This window comes from Oncorhynchus mykiss, chromosome 30, assembly GCF_013265735.2.
Source record: "Oncorhynchus mykiss isolate Arlee chromosome 30, USDA_OmykA_1.1, whole genome shotgun sequence".
Lineage (NCBI taxonomy): Eukaryota > Metazoa > Chordata > Actinopteri > Salmoniformes > Salmonidae > Oncorhynchus > Oncorhynchus mykiss.
This window is the reverse complement of record NC_050570.1, coordinates 32008470-32029273: the sequence shown is the minus strand read 5'-3', so window position 1 is coordinate 32029273 and position 20804 is coordinate 32008470. Positions and strand designations below refer to the sequence as shown.

The 20804-nt window shown below is 40.7% G+C and overlaps 1 protein-coding gene across 2 annotated transcripts; it reads right to left on the bottom strand.

Annotated features, from left to right (window-relative positions):
• Positions 1–20542, bottom strand: LOC110521722 (gelsolin). Of its 2 annotated transcripts, none has more exons than XM_021599525.2 (16): positions 20399–20542; positions 13400–13584; positions 12860–13014; positions 10048–10209; positions 9557–9706; positions 8299–8385; positions 7958–8179; positions 7478–7693; positions 6420–6553; positions 4183–4273; positions 3781–3951; positions 2641–2818; positions 2265–2380; positions 2030–2107; positions 1306–1366; positions 1–1174 (listed from the first exon to the last, which is right to left on the bottom strand). In XM_021599525.2, exons 2-16 carry the CDS (start codon positions 13578–13580, stop codon positions 1014–1016), a joined length of 2163 nt encoding a protein of 720 aa, XP_021455200.2. In that variant the 5' UTR covers positions 13581–13584; positions 20399–20542; the 3' UTR covers positions 1–1013. The 2 variants fall into 2 exon arrangements, with proteins under 2 accessions (XP_021455200.2, XP_021455201.2); XM_021599526.2 differs by lacking the exon at positions 20399–20542 and adding an exon at positions 19097–19337.
• Between the last annotated feature and the right edge of the window lie 262 nt (positions 20543–20804).

Genomic DNA, 20804 nt, shown 5'->3' with positions numbered 1-20804 from the left:
TTCTTTCAAAAGACAGGATGTTTTATTACTAACAAAAGTTAATTTACTACAGTATACAAGCATGAAATAGACTTTGTTAGGCACATTTTACAATAGCAAAAGTGTATTTTTTAAATGCCCATCATTGTTAAAGTGGAAATCAGCAGAAGAAACAATAACAAAGTGGTCTCCTCAGCCCTGGTTTGGTAAATCAAATTTTATCTGTCATATGCGCTAAAATGCTTACTGACAAACCCTTAACCTACAATGCTTTAAGAAGTGAAGAACATTTTTTAAATAAGTGTTGAATAAAAAATTGAAAAGTAAAAAATTGAAAAAGAAGTAACAAAAAGCTGAGAGATGGGGCTGGAAAAATGCAATCACTCTCAAATTCATAGACAGAGCTATGGACGCAAGGATTGACCATCCATTATATCAAAATTATAGTTTTAACCAATGTTTTGAGGCTATATTGTTTACAAACATTGGAGTAAAAATAAGCTTATATTGGGGTTCTGATGGTTGAACTAAGCTAATGAGGTATTTATAACATATATTCATCAATGGGTACACATAATTAATCTCTAAGTCCAAAAATGTATGTCGCAACTTCTGATTGCCCCTTGAAGGCCACATTTACACATATTTTGTTTTCATTATTGCGCTTGAGCATTGGCACTTGTTTTATTGAGAAGCCACACAGTTATACATGAAAATAGTCAAATAAAGACAATACTCCTTGTCACTCATTGTTATGTCAAACAGTTGGCTTGACAATCACAGCAATGGAGTAGGCTAGAACACAAACATATCCGCGACCGAGCTAATCCAAGCAGTAAACTGTAAACTGCTCCAATATAATGGACCAGTTTCATCTGGCTTATGGGTCCAACTGCTCGCAGATGTCTTGCAGATGTCTTGCAGATGTCTTGGACTTGTTTTTAGGAGTACAGGATCATGCTGGAGAAGAAGCCATGCGAGGGTAAAGAACGGGAGGGAGCAGGGGGATGTGGTTGTCCTAGTGACAGTACATTTTAAAAACGGGCACGGATACGCTCCAGAGGGTCTGTTTCCCACATCTTGGGGTCCCAGGCCTGGAACCAGCCGGTGAAGGTTGCCGGTTCCATTCCCTGCTTGATCGTGGTGATGGCAATGCCCCGGCGACCAGAGGGGTCCAAATCCAAGTAGTCTTTGGCTGAAAGGCAAGAAGAAAGCTCTACATTAAGTCCTATCGATTTACACTTTTTGTCAATGACTACAATGAGGTAGTGATAGAGTGTATGTATGAACAATGGCCAATAAATCCAGATTATTAATCAATCGTACCAATGTTTGCTGATCCGGACCTCTCCACTTCGTTGGCCTCGTTGCCTATCCAGAGGAAGACCTATTAAAATAATAGAAAAAGAGAGTGGCTCATCAATAGAAATAGAATAACTAGACAGACATTCCCAGTCAAGTCAATGCTGCACTAGATGACAGACAGAAGGTGCTGTTTTGAAGTAACCACGCCTCCATCATGGCATTCCCCAACCATTGTAAATAAAATATTTAACCTAAAGAAATACATGTATTAATGTTTACATTTGTTTTTGCCACCTTTATTCTATTATAGACACCTTAATGCACACTTTTAAATAATGTTATGTGAGCTACTAAATATATATATTTAAAAAAGTCCTTAAAGTAAAGTTTTTTAATCTTATGTTACTGTTCCCACTACATCAAAAACATTCTTAAATACATGTAATTTTGTCCTTTCAACATTTATTTGAAATACTGTAGAATTCCATTCATTCCTGTGGATGACTGCCAATACGGCTGACCGGTAACTTCAAAGCCTCATGATATTTCTATGGGATCAACCCTGCACACTCAAATTATTATACAGAAAACAGTAAAAGCAGGATGTGAAGAGGGATTGGAGGATTGGATCACTTCCTCTAAAAACTCATGGCAGGACTTCAGTTGTATCAGAGCCACTGGGATCATGCGGATTATAATGTATAATGGTTTTATAATGGTCTTCCACATCATGCCAAGACCTTACCTGATCCCAAGTGTCCAGAAGCATGACATCATCGGTTGCCAAGTCTGACTGGGTGAAATCTCCAGGCACCTCCTCAGCCTGAGAAAGAGAAAGAGAGAGAGAAATAGAAAGAGAAAGAGAAAGAGAAAGAGAAAGAGAAAGGGAAAGAGAAAAATACAGAGCATCATTTGATGTCTCCAACCTTCACAACCAAATAGTCCATCCCTTCACTAAGAGAAAGCATTCCTCTACTCACTATGAGTCTGCCAGTCTTGTTAGAGCAGCCAAACAGGCGCGGTGGCTTCACCATCTTCTGCAGACCGCTGGAGGTCTGGTACTCCTTCTTCCCTCCCAGAGCAGACCAGAACCCAGCTTGGGAAGAGAGCAGAATATGGTACATCAAAACACTCATCATACCAGTTTCATTCAATGCAAATGAAGAAACATCAGAAAAACACAATAATAAATTATAGTGAGTACAACATTTTGTAATGGTCGTTCAAATGTAATATTTGCTAATAAAAGCACTACAATAAAAGTATTTAAAATAGAAACAAATAATGTAAAATAAATCCTATCACTAAGGCACATTTTGTTATGACAGTCACCAGGTATAAGACTACAACACCCACCAGGCTCCTTGCCCTCTGACACCACAGTGGCTTTCCCTCCTCCCAGGAAAGAGGTGACATACTGTGCCGCAGCCATCTCCTCCTCAGTGGCCCCCACTCCCCTCCACAGGAACACAGTGTCAGGGGACTTCAGCACAAACACATCATTGGTGTTCAGGAATGTAGCAGAGGGCTCCACCTGAAGAGAGGATTGGAGACGGGGGGGGGGCACGAAGTCTTGAATCTTGAGCCGTTTCATAAATCAACTCACACACCCTGTACCATGGAATCGGTACATCCAAAATCTCTTCCCAGCTATTTTTCAATTTGTATGACACAGCTGTCAACATCCTGGTCCTCAAATGAAACTGGTATACTTTCCTATTTATGCTATTTTTATTCCTCCGCCAGTTTTTATCCTTTATATTAGGCAGACAGACCAGTTCCCTACCTCCTCCCGCTGCCACCTACCTCCTCCATTTTTGGGGTAATGCTGTAATCAATTGGTTGTAATCTTGGATTGAGTAGACCTTCCCATACAATTCTGATAACTCCATAAAATACATAACTCTACCATTCCAATTTACAATATCATTTAATAACAAAATACCCTTTTCAAACATCTTTTACATAAGTACAGGTTTTTATTTTTTACCTTTAATTACCTAGGCAAGTCAGTTCAGAACAAATTCTTATTTTCAATGAAGGCCTAGGAACAGTGGGTTAACTGCAACAGATTTGTACCTTATCAGCTTGGGGATTTGAACTTGCAACCTTGCGATTACTAGTCCAACGCTCTAACCACTAGGCTACCTGTCGTTTATTAACCGTTTATTGACCGTTTATTAACCAGCACATTTGAGTTCAGCCAGGGGGATGAAATTTAAATTGTAACCAGCTTGAAAAAGAGAGATACTTGAAATGTTTTTAATTTTAAATTAATCGAAAATAGGACATGGCAATCTGCACAAAGGCAAAAAGGCCACTTTTAAACAATGGATGAGCTTTTATTAGTAATCTAGTTGAAAAACATTTAGGGTTCAAGAAAAACTTGAAGCTTTTAGAGAGAGGTTTAGTCATTTTATATTTAATAACCTCATGCTTTATCTTGTCTGGTTTAGCGTCCCAGATATGTACGTGTATGTTGTGTGACAGACTGACCTCTACAGCCCGTGTAGCCTTGGTGGAGCTCTGGCGGATGTGGAAGAGGCGTGTGGAGCCCACCTTGCTCTGGCCTCCCTTACGGGAAGTTCCGCCCAGGTGGATCACCATGGGCTTCCCCTTGAACAGACTCATCAGGTGGGCCGGCTCCTGGCCCTGAGTCACACGCACCTGGAGGAGATAGGAGAGGAGACTCTTTCACAGCCAGGTTGTTATTGTAAAATATATTTTGTTCTCAATGACTTACCTGGCTAAGGTTAAATAAATAAATCACACTTCCAAACAACAAAGACAAGAGGACACTTCTCTGAGTGTTTGAAAGACATATGAGGTGTGTTTAAATCAGATTTATCTGAATGGTGAGCAATTGTTCTTGGATTGTCTTTGTACAGTAAGTGTTACCTGGACAGGTGAGCCTCCCATGGAGTCGTCCAGCTTGACCGTCAGGAAGGCGGAAGCAGCCAGCTCATCCTGAGTACACTTCCGCCCCTGCCTGAAGACATCAATCAATCAATATATCAATCCATCAATCACTGTTATGGGTATGGGATAACATAGACACAAACAGAGATCTTAACTTCTTTGGACTGAGTAGCTTGGATGAATAAGGTGCCCAGAGTAAATTGCCTGCTACTCAGGCCCAGTTGCTAATATATGCATATTATTAGTAGATGTGGATAGAAAACACTCAGAAGTTTCTAAAACTGTTTGAATGATGTCTGTGAGTATAACAGAACTCCTATGGCAGGCAAAAACCTGAGGAAAAATCCAACCAGGAAGTGGGAAATCTGAGTTTTTTAGTTTTTCAAATCATTGCCTATCAAATATACAGTGTCTATGGCTTCATATTGCACTTCCTAAGGCTTCTACAGTCTTTAAATCAAATCAAATTTATTTATATAGCCCTTCGTACATCAGCTGATATCTCAAAGTGCTGTACAGAACCATGTTTGATGCTTCTACTGTGAAGGAGGGGGGAATGGGAGCTGAATGAGTGGCATGAGCTGATCACGCGCGCTCACGTGAGAGTTAGCTTGCGTTCCATTGCATTTCTACAGACAAAGGAATTCTCCGGTTGGAACATTATTGAAGATTTATGATAAAAACATCCTAAAGATTGATTCTATACTTCGTTTGACATGTTTCTATGAACTGTAATATGACTAATCATCTGAACTTTCGCCTGTCGTGAGTTTGGATTGTGTACTAAACGCGAGAAAAAGGAGGTATTTGGACATAAATTATGGACTTTATCGAACAAATCAAACATTTATTGTGGAACTGGGATTCCTGGGAGTGCATTCTGATGACGATCATCAAAGGTAAGTGAATATTTATAATGCTATTTCTGACTTCTGTTGACTCTACAACATGGCGGATATCTGTATCGCTTGTTTTGTTGTCTGAGCGCTGTACTCAGATTATTGCATGGTGTGCTTTTTCCGTAAAGTTCTTTTGAAATCTGACACAGCGGTTGCATTAAGGAGAAGTGGATCTAAAATGCCATGCATAACAGTTGTATCTTTTATCAATGTTTATTATGAGTATTTCTGTAAATTGATGTGGCTCTCTGCAAAATCACCGGAGGTTTTGGAACTACTGAACATAACGCACCAATGTAAACTGAGATTTCTGGATATAAATATGAACTTTATCGAACAAAACATACATGTACTGTGTAACATGAAGTCCTATGAGTGTCATCTGATGAAGATCATCAAAGGTTAGTGATTCATTTTATCTCTATTTCTGCTTTTTGTGACTCCTCTCTTTGGCTGGAAAAATGGCTGTGTTTTTCTGTGACTTGGTACTGACCTAACATAATCGTTTGGTGTGCTTTCGCCGTAAAGCCTTTTTTAAATCGGACACTGTGGCTGGATTAACAAGAAGTGGATCTTTACAATGGTGTAAAATACTTGTATGTTTGAGGAATTTTAATTATGGGATTTCTGTTGTTTTGAATTTGGCGACCTGCAATTTCACTGGCTGTTGGCGAGGTGGGACGATACCGTCCCACATATCCCAGAGAAGTGCTAATGCAGTTACACTGAGTACATAACAAATTAAGAACACCTGCTCTTTCCATTACATAGACTGACCAGGTGAATCCAGGTGAAAGCTACGTTCCCTTATTGATGTCACTTGTTAAATCCACTCATATCAGTGTAGATGAAGAGGAGGAGACAGGTTAAAAGAAGGATTTTCATATGTTGAGATAATTAAGACACGGATTGTGTGCATGTGCCATTCAGAACGTGAATGGGCAAGAAAAAATATTTAAGTGCCTTTGAACAGAGTAGGTCCTAGGGGCACTGATGTGTGTCAAGAACTGCAATGCTGCTGGGTTTTTTCTTCATGCTCAACAGTTTCCCTTGTGCATCAAGAATGGTCCACCACCCAAAAGGACATCCAGCCAACTTGACACAACTGTGGGAAGCATTGGAGTCAACAGGGGCCAGCATCCCTGTGGAACGTTTTTGACACCTTGTAGAGTCCATGCCCAATGAATTGAGGCTGTTCTGAGGCCAAAAGGGCACAACTCAATACTTGGAAGCTGTTCTCAATGTTTGGTATACTCAGTCTATAGCTCCAGTCTGATGAAGGCTCTCTCTTGTGGCGACATGGTGAACAACACTAACCAGGTGTAGATGATATGCTGCTCCCTGCCTCCTAGGCGGTAGCTGTACAGGACCAGGTAGCAATCACCTCCATAGAACTGGCCGTAGCTGGAGGGGTCCACTGGCACCTGGGCACCATCCTCCACACGCCACACCTGAGGAGGAGAAGCATCACCTTTAGTTACCAAGGTGTAACTCTCGGTGTGTGGTACATGAAAAACAATTCACATATGGGCTGGGTGGTCTAGTGGTCGGGACGGCAGCCTCCAGCACACATGCACAAGTTTGCCTTCCTTGTAACACATTCTCCCTCTGCCTGTTATTCTCTCTATGGCTCTATGGCACATTGGAGAAGAAGGTCTGAGGGGGATGGACCTTGGATGTTCTCCTCCAATACAGTTCAGAAGTAGAGGAGATAAGATGAAAGTATTTGTGGAAAGACAAATTGAGATTCACTCAAAAAACAATTCTCACACCACCAGGAGTAGTAGAATTTGACAGTGGTGTAAAAATATTTTGGGGGTATCTGTACTTTACTATTTATATGTTTGACATATTTATATTTACTTCACTACATTCCTAAAGAAAAGTATGTACCTTTACTCCATACATTTTCCCTGACACACAAAAGTACTTGTTACATTTTGAATGCTTAGCAGGACAGGGAAATGTTCTAATTCACACACTTATCAAGAGAACATCCCTGGTCATCCCTACTGCCTCTGATCTGGCGGACTCACCAAACACATGCTTCGTTTGTAAATTATGTCTGAATGTTGGAGTGTGCCCCTGGCTATCCATACATTTTTTAAAAACAGGAAAATGGTGCCGTCTGGTTTGCTTAATATAAGGAATTAGAAATTATTCATACTTTTACTTTTGATTCTTAAGTATGTTTTAGCAATTACATTTACTTTTGTTACTTAAGTATATTTAAAACCAAAAGTTTTAGACTTTTACTCAACTAGGATTTTACTGGGTGACTTTCACTTTTACTCCAGTATGACAATTGGGTATTTTTCCGCCACTGGAATTAGATCATCATACTGATTCTCATCACTAGATTCTTTCAGCAGTACCTGAACCTTCCCAGATCCGTCATCCACCATGCCGTGTTGGGCAACCATGGTCTTGTTGGTGTGTAGGGAGGAGGAGTCGAAGGGGACCTGCTCCACCCTGGCAATACGTCCCACACTGTAGGCCTGGCCTGGGCCCGTGGTCTGGTCCTTGTCCTTCCAGTTACAGAAGAACTGCTTAAACAGGGTAGTCTCTCCTCCGCAAGGCAACACCTGGATCTGCACAGGACAGAAGAAGACATCAAAGGGCTTCAATCATTCAACCCACATATCTGTGAAGGGACATGACAGCAGTAGATCCAAAGGAATTGGTCAATACACAGAGCTGAGTGAGTGGTGATGGGATGTGGAGAGGTTGTTCTTGTAGTGTATGACTTTTGCACAATTCAGCAGCAGTAGGGTAGAAAGGTTACCGTCATGGTGCATAACTTTGGCATACAAATTCACGACAGCAGCATGAAGACATGTTTGCTGTAACGTTACCTGGGTGTGCTTGGGGTAATTCTTCTCCTTGATGAACTGTTCTGCAGCACTCATGGCAGCCTTGCGCTCATCTGTGGAGGCACTAGGTCCTTTCCAGACAAAGATCTTGCAGTCCGATCCGTTGTCCAGAATGTAACACTCGCTGGGGGAGAGCATCTCTTGTTTGAAGGGGTTGGTCTGGGCCACCACTGACACCTTCATGGAGCCTGCCGCGTCAGAGATCTACAACCCAATACAATACATCTGTATTCACCCACCATTGTGCTTTCACAGTACACAGCGCCACCACAAAACATACACATATGACAGACTGGGAGCAGCACAGGGCTGCGAGTCTTTACCATGTAGAGAGCTCCCTTCTTGTTGGCTCTTTCAACAGTCTCGTCATCAGGGCTTCCTGCAGGGATGTTGGGTTTGGGCCCCAGAGCCTTAACATAAAAGCAAACACAGCAATTATAAATACCGTGAATAAGGAGAAATAAGTCATAGCCAAGTTTATCAGTTCTGCCTGAGAAGTCCCATTGCACTCATCTACAATTCCACCATTGCATAAAAACCCTTGTATAGAGCTTGTGACCACCGTGCAAGACCAGGAACAACCCCTTGCCTTTTAAAAATGCATTAAATGAGACAAAATAGAAGACAGCTAAAATTATTCAAGTTCACACTGCAATGTCTTAGTGTGCTAAAAGGGCATAATAATGCCAGATGCCAGTAACCCTCGCTCCCATATTCCCTTCCTGTATTACAGGGACAGGAAGTGGTGGTGAAGGTGACTCAGGTAGATGACAGGCTGTCGGTGAATCCCAAACTGCCCCCTCGCCCCTATCAACTCGCTCGGAGCGTCACGTGTTGCTAACTAAACTCAGAGGGTGACCTCCAGAGAGTAGGGATGGGATCAATAAACCCATCAACTTCAGAACACACTCCTTACTTGAATGATGAAATTCATGTTCCACTTTTAAACAATAAAACAAGCATGAAATTCAAATTAACGAATCCCCCTGTTGTTTTACAAGATATAAACCACAGTAACAGTTAAACATTTAATTTGGGAGGTATGTCATCTGTTACATGTATCAAGTCTCGAAATCAGACATTAACAAATGCAAACAACATATAATTAGGAATTCCTCTCCATTATTTTATGAAATTGCGCAGACTCCAAACATATCGCAGTGCTTGTCGGGATAGCACTTCGCTCTGAAGCCTGCAGCCTTGCTGGCTCGGTCTAAGTGACTATCTGAATGTCTAATTAGCCCCTACACCCTCGATCATCTTCACTCCCTCAGCAATGAGACACTTGTGCAAATGGCAGAGGTGCGCGTGAACCTGCAATTGGAGGGGGAGCGGTGAGGGAATGATTTGGGATTCAGTCAGCTGTTCTCCTTCCTCCTCGATTATCTGTGTGTGTGTGTGTGTGTGTGTGTGTGTGTGTGTGTGTGTGTGTGTGTGTGTGTGTGTGTGTGTGTGTGTGTGTGTGTGTGTGTGTGTGTGTGTGTGTGTGTGTGTGTGTGTGTGTGTGTGTGTGTGCGTATGTGTGTGTGTCTGGATAAGAGAGTGTTAAATGACTAAAACGTAAAAATGCAAATGTCTCACGTTGATGACAGCCTCTGGCTCTCCTCCCTCCTCAACAATTTGCAGCTTGGCACGGCCATTCCTCTCGTTGTCACGGACATCGATGGCCACCTCGGACGCCTTCAGTCGCTCGAAGCGGTTGCACTCACTGCCACACCACTGGAAGATGTCCTGAGAATAGAAACAAAAGTTGTCTTCATGGCCATGACTCAGACTTAGGGTAAGGGAAGGAGTCTTGCCTCTGGATATAACTACTTATGCATGCTCATGTATGCTCCACAAAATAACAACTGGGGTATTTTACTGCCCTCTCCTTCTTTAGAGCCCTCATTCCTCCCATTGCACATATGCAAACATTGTGCATGTGGGATCATTGTGCTTCTGCCTATGTGACAATCCCCCTATGTAGCATCGGCTAAGTTCAATGCACGTGGGTCTGGTTTAGGAGACCCAACTCCTTAACTTCTAATTTCATCGTTGAGCTTAGTCACTGATACCCTGTCCCAGCTCACCTTTCCCAGGTCGATGATGAAGCAGTCCCCACTGTTGAAGCTGGACCAGGACATGTCCACCTCCGTGGCTCTGATGACCCTGCGGCCCTTGATATGCAGCAGACGCTTGACGTTCATCTCATTGGTCACCACGTGCTGGAAGCCAGAGGCCACCCCACCTTGCTGAAGGACAGATAATTTAAATAATGTGTCAGGTTAACGAAGCTAACAATAAAACATAGTTTATAAGAAGTTTATATGCACACTGAGTATACCAAACATTAGGAACACCTTCCTACTATTGAGTTGCACCCTCCTACTTTTGCCCTCAGAACAGCCTCAATTAGTCGGACATGGACTCTAGAAGGTGTCAAAAGCGTTCCACAGTGATGCTGGCCAATGTTGACTCCAATGCTTCCCAAAATTGTGTCAAGTTGGCTGCATGTCCTTTGGGTGGTGGACCATTCTTTATACACACGGGAAACTGTTGAGTCTGAAAAGCCCAGCAGCATTGCAGTTCTTTACACAAACCAGTGCGCCTGGCACCTACTGCCATACCCCATTCAAAGGCACTTAAATCTTTTTTCTTGCCCATTCACCCTCTGAATGGCACACACACACAATCCGTGTCTCAATTGTCTCAAAGCTTTAAAATCATTTTTTAACCTCTTAGCCTGTCTCCTCCCCTTCATCTACACTGATTTGAGTGGATTTAACAAGTGACATCAATAAGAGATCATATCTTTCACCTGGATTCACCTGGTCAGTCTATGTCAGAGGTATTGAACTCTTACCCTGTGAGGTCCGGAGCCTGCTGGTTTTCTGTTCTACCTGATAATGAATTGCACCCACCTGGTGTCCCAGGTCTAAATCAGTCCCTGATTAGAGGGCAACAATGAAAAAAAGCAGTGGAACTGGCATCAAGGTCTAGAGTTGAGTTATAGGGATCTATGTCTTGACAACTTGATTGCTGAGAAGCAAAACATTTTAGGATTATGTCAACAATTAACTAATGAAACAAATACCAAAAGATAGTTTTTGGGTGGAATTTTCCATAAATGTTTTGTATACTCATTGTATATTACATATGTTATAAACTCCAATTTCAAAGTTCATTGTGAGTAACTTTGTCCAGAGTATTAAGTAAAGATGTACTTCCAAGGCTTCCTTCCTCTGCTTTCCAATTCAGAAGCCAATATAAAATCTTGCCAGACATGCAGCCATTTGGCTTTCTGGAAAAAGACCCAGATGTGTCCTCCCTCAGTCTTTCTGCCATTTCAAACACTCTATAGCAACCTTCTATGGAAAACTTTAACCACTGTAGAAGCTAAATCTTAAAGACACAGTCCTTTAAAAATAGTACAGTTAGCTTTTTGGCAACATGTGTCGAGACTCATTAGTATTTCAACACAGGATTGGACCCTTTTTTTCAATTTTCGCCTAAAATGACCTACCCAAATCTAACTGCCTGTAGCTCAGGACCTGAAGCAAGGATATGCATATTCTTGATACCGTTTGAAAGGAAACACTTGTGAAATTAATGTAGGAGAATATAACACATTAGATCTGGTAAAAGATCATACAAGGTAAAAAACATTTTTCTTTCTTCATCATCTTAGAAATGCAAGAGAAAGGCCAGTATCTAACTTAGGACTCCAGGCACAATTTAGATTTTGGCCACTAGATGGCAGCAGTGTATGTGTAAAGTTTTAGACGGATCCAATGAACCATTGCATTTCTGTTCAAAATGTTGTATCAAGTCTGCCCAAATGTGCCTAATTGGTCAATATATACATTTTCATGTACATAACTGTCACGACTTCCCCTGAAGTCAGTTCCTCTCCTTGTTCGGGCGGCGTTTGGCATCGAAAGTCTTCTAGCCATCATCAATCCACTTTTCATTTTCCATTTGTTTTGTCTTGTCTTCCCACACACCTGGTTTCAATCCCCTCATTACATGTTGTGTATTTAACCCTCTGTTCCCCCCATGTCCTTGTCCAGAATTGTTTATTGTAAGTGCATTGTGCACGTTTATCTGGTGTGCGATGGGTTTTGTACCCATTGATTGTTTGTTTGTTTGGTTTTATTTATTAAACTGCTCCGTTGTAATCCAGTTTTGGCTCTCCTGCACCTGACTTCCCTGCCGCCAGTATGCACCCCTTACAATAACAGTGCACTCTCCTCAAACAATTGCATGGTATGTTTTCACTGTAATAACTACTGTAAATTGGACAAGCATTTAGCTTTCTGCTGATATAAGACATGTCTATGTCCTGGGAAATGTTCTTGTTACTTGTCTGAATTGTGACACTGATTTGAACCAGTAGGGGGGGACATAACCCACACAACCGTTTTAAAACTACTGAAGTGACTGCAAGGGGTACTTACATGTACACACTGTATGTACATTGTCATTCTCTGGCTGTATGAGTTTGCGGGTGGGACGGGTGGGACACCGATCTGAAGAGATCCTTAACTTAATGGGAGTGTTGCTGTTGGGGTGGTCCTCACTAGAGAATAGATTACTACACCTTTGACCACCTATTGTAGGACCTTGTAATTCAATAGATCTAAACTTCAGTCTCATTAGTCACCAAGTTCAAATTGGAATCTACTTCGTTGTTAATACTTGGTTATCAATACTTAACCTAATAATGCAAAACCCACACACATTATCTTCCTTCCCTTCACTGCATTGGGTTTCAATGTCATTGACATACACAGAGAAGTATAGTAGTGGGCTGTATAATAACAGAGAAAGCTTCTAAGTGCTGGAAAGGAAAACAGAGACGTTCAGCCATTTTTAATGATACAGTTTTCAGTAATACCTCACCTTGTACTTGATGCCAGACTTGAAGTATCCCAGGAAGGTGATAGACTCATTGTTCTGGACCTCTCTGAATTGTACCGGGCCTCCGCCCAGGAAATCATCCAGTTGGGAGCTAAAGATGGCCGCCGCACCCATCTCATCCTGAGAACTTTCATTTCCTGTGGTATCAACCAATAGAGACAGAGATGAGGAGGAAGATTACCAATGGGAAAGGCCATAGAACATACAGAATGATGTAGGGTGAAGTTCCCCCTTAGGCGGTGTTCTTGGGTCAGTTTTGCATTTTTCCTACCAATGATTAAGGTTAGAATTGCTGAACCTAGATGTGTACCTAGGGGAAGCTTCACCCTGGAGCATCCAAAACATCAAAGGGAGGAACCATTCAGTCAATTATCAAATAAATACGACAGGTGAACTGGCATGTGTCTTTTGATAATGCTTATCATTATCATTTTCTGCATGTATAGCATAGCAGTTAAAGGCTCAGCTTGAGTGACCCTGGTGGTAGGATATATCAGTGGGGTAACCAGCTCTCTCTCTCACCCAGCCACATGTGGATGTAGTATGAGGGGGCGGCGGTGGTGTAGAGCAAAACGTAGCAGTCTCCAGTGAAGAAGTTCCCGTAGAGCTGTTTAGGAACCGGCTTCAGATCCATCTTCTCCACACGCCATACCTGAAGACCAGGCCCCTTTCCTGCAATCTGGAACTCCTTATGGAACACCATGGTTCTGGAAGGGAGGAGCAGGAGAAAGCAGAGGGGTGATTAGGAGGAGGAGGAGGAGGAGGAGGAGATGATGGAGAGTCAAGGTCATACACAAGATGACTGCCATTATCGCTGACAAACACAAAAAAAACTCAGAATCACAGTAAAGTCAAAGATATGATGTAAACGTATGGCTCTTTATCACCAGTTAACGAGACCCTGGAGAGTGTCTGTAGTGTTAAAGGCTAACATATAGTGCTAATAATGGAAATCTGTAGGGAGTACACTTTAAAAAGAAATGCTGGGTTAAAAAAAACAATGTTGGTAAATATTGGACAGAACACTCGTTGGGTTATTTTGGAACAGCCAGTTGAGTCACTTAGTTGGGTTATTGATGCTGGCTTATTAAGCTATGACCCACTGGGTCAGATCAAAAGACTGGAAGCGTGGCTTAGTGGTTGCGTGGCTTTCAAATTGTTATTTTTTGCCTCCCATGAGAGTAAATATCATTCTGGTTCATGTTATGTTATATTGTCATCACTAATGAGGTTGAGCACTGACAATTTTGTGGCTTTTATGAGGGTTCAAATCAAATCAAATCTTATTGGTCACATGCAGATGTTAATGCGAGTGTAGCGAAATGCTTGTTACACAAGAGTGTGAGTTGCTCAAGTGCCTATGCATATCCCAATGTTGGGAGAGTTACCACTTTGTTACAATATTTAAATAATGTTAGAACATTTATATTAACATATGTAACTTACAAAAAATATTGAAGAATATTTCAAATTTGCAGTGCAAACATCTCATGATCAATAGGAATGACATTTACTCTCACGGGTGGCCAAAACTAACTATCTGAACGCCACGTCACTAATAAGCCATGCCTTCAGTCTTCAAAGAAAACCACCCAACTAAGTGACCCTGTGTCAAAATATCCCTATTTGTATTCTGTCCACTATTTACCCAGCATTTTTTGAAGTGTAGATGTACCAAATTCCTAGGTTTCATAATACACCACTACTTTAGTATTGTGTCATATGTGTAATAGGATAATTACTGTACGTCGTATGTCAATTAGGTTAGTTAATGTTTGACTGAATCCTTAGAGGCATTTATTACACAACACAAGTCAAAGCTCCAGGTAATATTTTCTCCAGGTAAACAGAGGTCATTATTGGCCCACTGAAGAGAAGGCCATATCACATGACTATTGACTTTAAACAGTATTGTTTACTTAAGACAGGTGTGTGTTCTGCTGAATGACCCAATATTAAGTCAGCAGATCCCCGTGTCAATTGCAAAACAAAGGAGTGGTTGCAGGTCCGAATTTTCTGGAAACCGTTTTGCTGGGACTAAAAATACACAGATTTCTGCCCAGGTGAAGGTTTTTTTTTTACATTTTATCTCCTGCCATAGAGATCCTATGAAATTACTAGAGGGGCTATGTCATAAAACCTTACTGTTCAAGAATGGAGTGAAAATGGCAGCCACATTGGTCAGGGACAAATCCAAACCAGTGTAATATGAGCTAATGGCAGTAGAGGCGTAATCCAGATTAGATTGATGCAGGAACATAACAGTGTGATATATCAGAAATTGTGTAATAGAATTACTGTCAACCAAAGATATTGTTATATAGTTATAAATACAATTTATACAGGTTTTGTACAAACGTTCTGTATAAATAGCCTCTAAATTATATTCAAAAAGACCCTAAATGACTAAATGATTTGTTTTCTTGGTAAACTGTGAGTGCTATTATATGATACATTATCAGTACTTGTTGATTTTACAACTTGTCTAAGTCTTATCATCAACTGATTTCAGCCAGTGTTTTGCTGTGGATTGACTGCCTTGTTTGAATGGAATGTTGGCATATTGGCACTTAATTTGACAAATGAATGGAATCATTCCTCTTAAACTGTCTGGCTAGCTAGCTGACAAACATACAGTGAAGATAAATTCTTCAAATTATTTTTTTCCCACACTATCTTATCACAGCACAGGCAAACCATGGTTGACCAACTCCTTGACCAAAATGGCTGATGCTTAGACCACCATCAGAAGGTTAATGTCCATTCTGGTATGTTGATCTTAATTCTAAGGCTGTTATCTATGTAGTTGCTGCTCATTGCTCCGCTGCCACTTTGATCGGGGATGAACGCCATTGTCTGATGTTTTGTACACAAAGGAGATGGTCGACATGTTCAAACTTTTGCATTCCATGCCTCAGTAGGCTTTTAAGCATAAGCATGATTTCATGTTCTTTTTTCAGAGTTAGGCTACATGCAGCTGTTTACATGTTGTCCAAAAAAGACATGACCAACATGCTTGTACATACTCCCAGATAGTTTTTTGCAGCAACACAAAACCCAAGTGGGGAGTTACATGTAGCTATCTAGCCAACATATCAAACACAAGCAAGTCACAGACACAAGGTCTAATATTTTTTTTCATCATCATTTCAAACTTTGGCTAAGCAGGAAGCAGACAGGCAGTCAAAGCAGTAGTGTTATTTTTCAGCAACTCTGGCTAGTGACTATGATATGGCAGCAACTACAAATATAAGCCTACATCATCACACAAACAAAGATTGTTTTTACTCCAATGCAATGTATCAGGACAGTATCATGCTTGTGCAGCTGCAATATCCCTTACAACAGACAGAGAAGGTTGTAGCCTTCACATTGGCCTTGAATGTTCGCTCAAAACATCACAGAGCTTTTACTTCAGCTGTCCGGAAAAATGAGTCAGAGACATAGGCTACTTCCTCATAGGCTACTTCATTTATTTGGAAACAGTATTTAGTCTTTCTTTACTATGGATGTCATCCACATAATTAAAGCAAAATGTCACGCTTTTAACATTGTGTGTGAAACCTTATAGAATGTGTTGTCAAATAACCCCTCTGTATCACAGATACAGTATATCTCTCATACCTCATATGTTTGTATCAATATCAGACTTACATGAAACCTGATACTTTACCATTACTCCTTAATGAGAAGGGTGTCTATCTCTAACTCCGACAGTAACTCAATGTTGATCTAGGGTGGTGGTGCAAAGGAGAGAGTGAGTCACATGAGAGCCTGACTGACTCAAGAGAGAACTGTTTCTCTCCCTTTCTCTCTCTACTTATCTCTCTTTCTTTCTCTGTCTCTCAAACTGACTGTTAGGGTGACTTATCCATGTCTCAACATTTCAGCATCTGAAAATGTATTGTAGTCCATATTCACCATACAAGCATACCTGACATGATTGCGTTCCAAACTTGTAATTTGATGTACATAAAGACGTAATAGAAGATATTTTTTCATTTTATTGATCTGAGCAAATACAGTGTTTGATTGAGGCGTCTCATGAGACTGCCACCACCAATTACTCTCTCAGTATTCCGAAAGCAGCTCTACTGGATGGGTTCTAGGCTAATTCACAACACTTACCCACCTCAGACTCCAAACAGTAAAATCTATAGGATGACAGACCAAAAAATGACATATACACTACATGACCAAAAGTATGTGAACACCTGCTCGTCGAACATCTCATCCCCCCCCGTAGCTGCTATAACAACCTGCACTATTCTAGGAAGACTTTCAACTAGATGTTGGAACATTGCTGAGGGGACTTGCTTTCATTCAGCAACAATTGCATTAGTGAGGTCGGGCACTGATGTTGGGTGATTAGGCCTGGTTCGCAGTCAGCGATCCAATTCATCCCATAGGTGTTTGATGGGGATGAGGTTAGGGCTCTGTGCCGGCCAGTCAAGTTTTTCCACACCGATCTCGACAAACCATTTCTGTTTGGACTTTGCTTTGTGCACGTGGGCATTGCCATGCTGAAACAGGAAAGGGCCTTCCCCAAACTATTGTCACAAAGTTGGAAGCACAAAATTGTCTAGAATGTCATTGTATGCTGTAGCGTTAAGATTTCCCTTCATTGGAACTAAGGATCCTAGCCCGAACCATTAAAACAGCCCCAGACCATTATTCCTCAGCCACCAAACTTTACAGTTGGCATTATGCATTGGGGCAGGTAGCACTCTCCTGCCATCCATCAAACCCAGATTTGTCCTTTGGGCTGCCAGTTGGTGAAGCATGATTCATTACTCCAGAGAAAGCGTTTCCACTGCTCCAGATTCCAAAGTTGGCAAGCTTTACACCACTCCAGTCAACGCACGGCATTGCGCATTGTGATCTTAGGCTTGAGTGCGCCTGCTCGGCTATAGAAACCCATTTCATGAAGCTCCCGACGAACAGTACTTGTGCTGACCGTGCTTCCAGAGGTAGTTTGGAACTCGAAAGTGAGTGTTGCAACCGAGGACAGACAATTTTCATGGTGCTACGCGCTTCAGCACACGGCGGTCCCGTTCTGTTAGCTTGTGTTGCCTACCACTTCATGGCTGAGCCGTCGTTGCTTCTAGAAGTTTCCACTTCACAATAACAGCACTTACAGTTGACCGGGTTAGCTATAGCAGGGCAGAAATTTGACAAACTGACTTGTTGGAAAGGTGACATCCTATGACGGTCCCATGTTAAAAGTCACTGAGCTCTTCAGTAAGGCCATTCTACTGCAATGTTTGTCTATGGAGATTGCATGGCTGTTTGCTCGATTTTATACCCCTGTCAGCAACGGGTGTGGCTGAAATAACCGAATCCATTCATTTGAAGGTGTGTCCACATACCTTTGTATATATAGTGTATCATTTATGATATCTGTGTAACACACCCTCCCAAAAATATTTACACACTGCTACTTTTACATAAAATGTAATGTTATATTGAGACATAAACGACATAATAAAAGATGAAATAATACATGGAAAATAGAATAAATAATTAATTATCTGTCATTAGTTTATTTAGTTCACAATATCATTGTGTTAAAACATATCAATATGCAGAGATAGGCCTATATATTTTTTTACCTCATATACCAATGTGTGTAATTTTCCATACTATTTATTCACTGCAGCATGCTAATACAGCAACTCAATTGAGCAATACAATTGAAAAATGGCTGTAGTATACAATAAAATGAATGTATTCTAAAATACAATCTAAAAAAAAAATTCTGCAAAAGTCTTTCCAATATGCAATCATACTGTTAATTCCTCTGTAAAATATGAATATGACTCATATGGACGGTTTTTGCGTAGGTTTTTTCCCTCCTGGATCCGACTAGCTGAGCCACCAACTACAATTTAAAGGCACAGTGCATTACTGAAACAGTCATTTTTATTTTTTTCCCCCTCTGCCATTCTACACATTTTGTGGGAATTAACCTATTAACATGTATGCATCTATTCAAAAGAATAGCTAATGTATCTAGCCAACCCAGAAATGTGTTTGCCAGGCAACTGCAATATGATAAAGAATAGACTGGCAGCAACATGTTACTTTCACACCAAAGATTCTGCTGATAAACAAAAAAAAATACTTTTAAGTTTAGTTCTCGTGTATATCTGTATCCTAATTGGATGAGAATTGCTGATGTAAGGATATAAAACTTCTGTATTTAAAAAAAAAAAATACCTGATAGTAGAAAACTTTCGAAGATGAACTCAGCAGCAAAGGCAGATGTGGATGTTGTGTAGTAGCCTATTCAAGATTCTGCAAAGATTGTGAGTGAGGCTATTATAAAGCTAGAGCATCTTGGAAAGAAGAGGCATATCAAGCCCCACCCAATCCAACTTGCAAGTAACAACACGTCGTAAACTAGAACCGGGTGACCAAAAATAACTATCTGAAAACCACACCCCTAATAGGCCATGTCTTCTGAAAATAGCCCAGTTAATTTAACCATCAGTTGGGTTTTTATTAACTTTCATGCTGGGTTGACCCGGCACCTGAGGAGGTGTGCCCTATTGGGGGCGTGACTTTCAGATTGTTAGTTTTGTCTATCAGTGGGAGTAAATGTCATTCCTGTTCACCATGTTAAGTTTGTACACGGCTGATTTTAATTTTCTTCAATAGTTCTGCACATCACATATTTGAATATACATGTAATGAAAATATACATAATTTGCTTGACTCCACCTTACAGAAACATGTTGCTGGTTATTTGCAACATTACTACTTCAATATTAAAACAAAGTGGTAAGAATCCCAACATTAAGACATGCATAGACATTTGAGGAACTGTGTAAGCCTCTTTAATACTCATTAAGTCTGTGCTCAATCTTAGCAGGACCGATTAACTGGAATACATTTTTTTTATTTTATTTTACCTTTATTTAACTAGGCAAGTCAGTTAAGAACAAATTCTTATTTTCAATAACAGCCTAGGAACAGTGGGTTAACTGCCTGTTCAGGGACAGAACGACAGATTTGTACCTTGTCAGCTCGGGGGTTTGAACTTGCAACCTTCCGGTTACTAGTCCAACGCTCTAACCACTAGGCTACCCTGCCGCCCCTCACGGGTGGCAAAAAATGAGAAAGCCACACCACTACTAAGCCACGCTTCCATTTTTGGGAGCGTATAAACAATTGATGTGAACAAAAAGTTATTTAATATTTCCCTCTGACACATTTTGTAGGAATTAAACTATTGACATTTATTCAAAAGAATAGCCAATACATCTGGCATACCTCAGATGAGTTTGCAAGGCAACTGCGCTATGAGAAAGAATAGACCGGCAGAAACGTTTCTTTAACACTAAAAATGCTGCTGATAAACAAACAAACAACTTTTACATTATACAGAAAGTCAAGGATTATCTCTGATATAATTAAATGTAAATGAGTGGAGCCAATTTATTTTACAAATCTATCTATATCCTAATTGTATGACAATTGCTGATTATACAACTTGTGTATTTTTCATTTTCTTTTTACCTGATAGTAGAAAACTTTTGAAGATGAACTCAGCTGCAAAGTATGTGGATGTAGTGTAGTATTTCAGATTCTGAAAAGATTGAATGTGAGTGAGGCTATTATATAGCTGGAGCTTTGCGCTCAGAAAGAAGAGGCGTCTCCCGCCCTGCCCCAACTGAACCTGCAAGTAACAACACATGGTAAACTAGTGCTTACCACTGTAGGCCTACTTTGAGTAGGTAGTACAGGGCCTTTAGAAAGCCTACACACTCTTGAACCTTTTTTTCACATTTAGTTGCGTTACAAAGTGGGATTGAAATATATTTAATTGTCCTTTTTTTTGTCATTGGTCGACACAAAATACTCCTGTAATGTCAAAGTGAATAAATATATATATATATTTTTTTTACAAATTAATAAAAATGTA

What these genes read in the sequence shown, in the direction of transcription:
- LOC110521722 (XM_021599525.2), bottom strand. Translation starts at nt 13,580, where the DNA reads ATGGTGTTCCATAAGGAGTTCCAGATTGCAGGAAAGGGGCCTGGTCTT. An exon ending in AGTCTGGCATCAAGTACAAG is followed by an intron (nt 10,210 to 12,859) that starts GTGAGGTATTAC and finishes TCTGTCCTTCAG; the next exon opens with CAAGGTGGGGTGGCCTCTGG. An exon ending in GTCCGGATCAGCAAACATTG is followed by an intron (nt 1,175 to 1,305) that starts GTACGATTGATT and finishes CTTGCCTTTCAG; the next exon opens with CCAAAGACTACTTGGATTTG.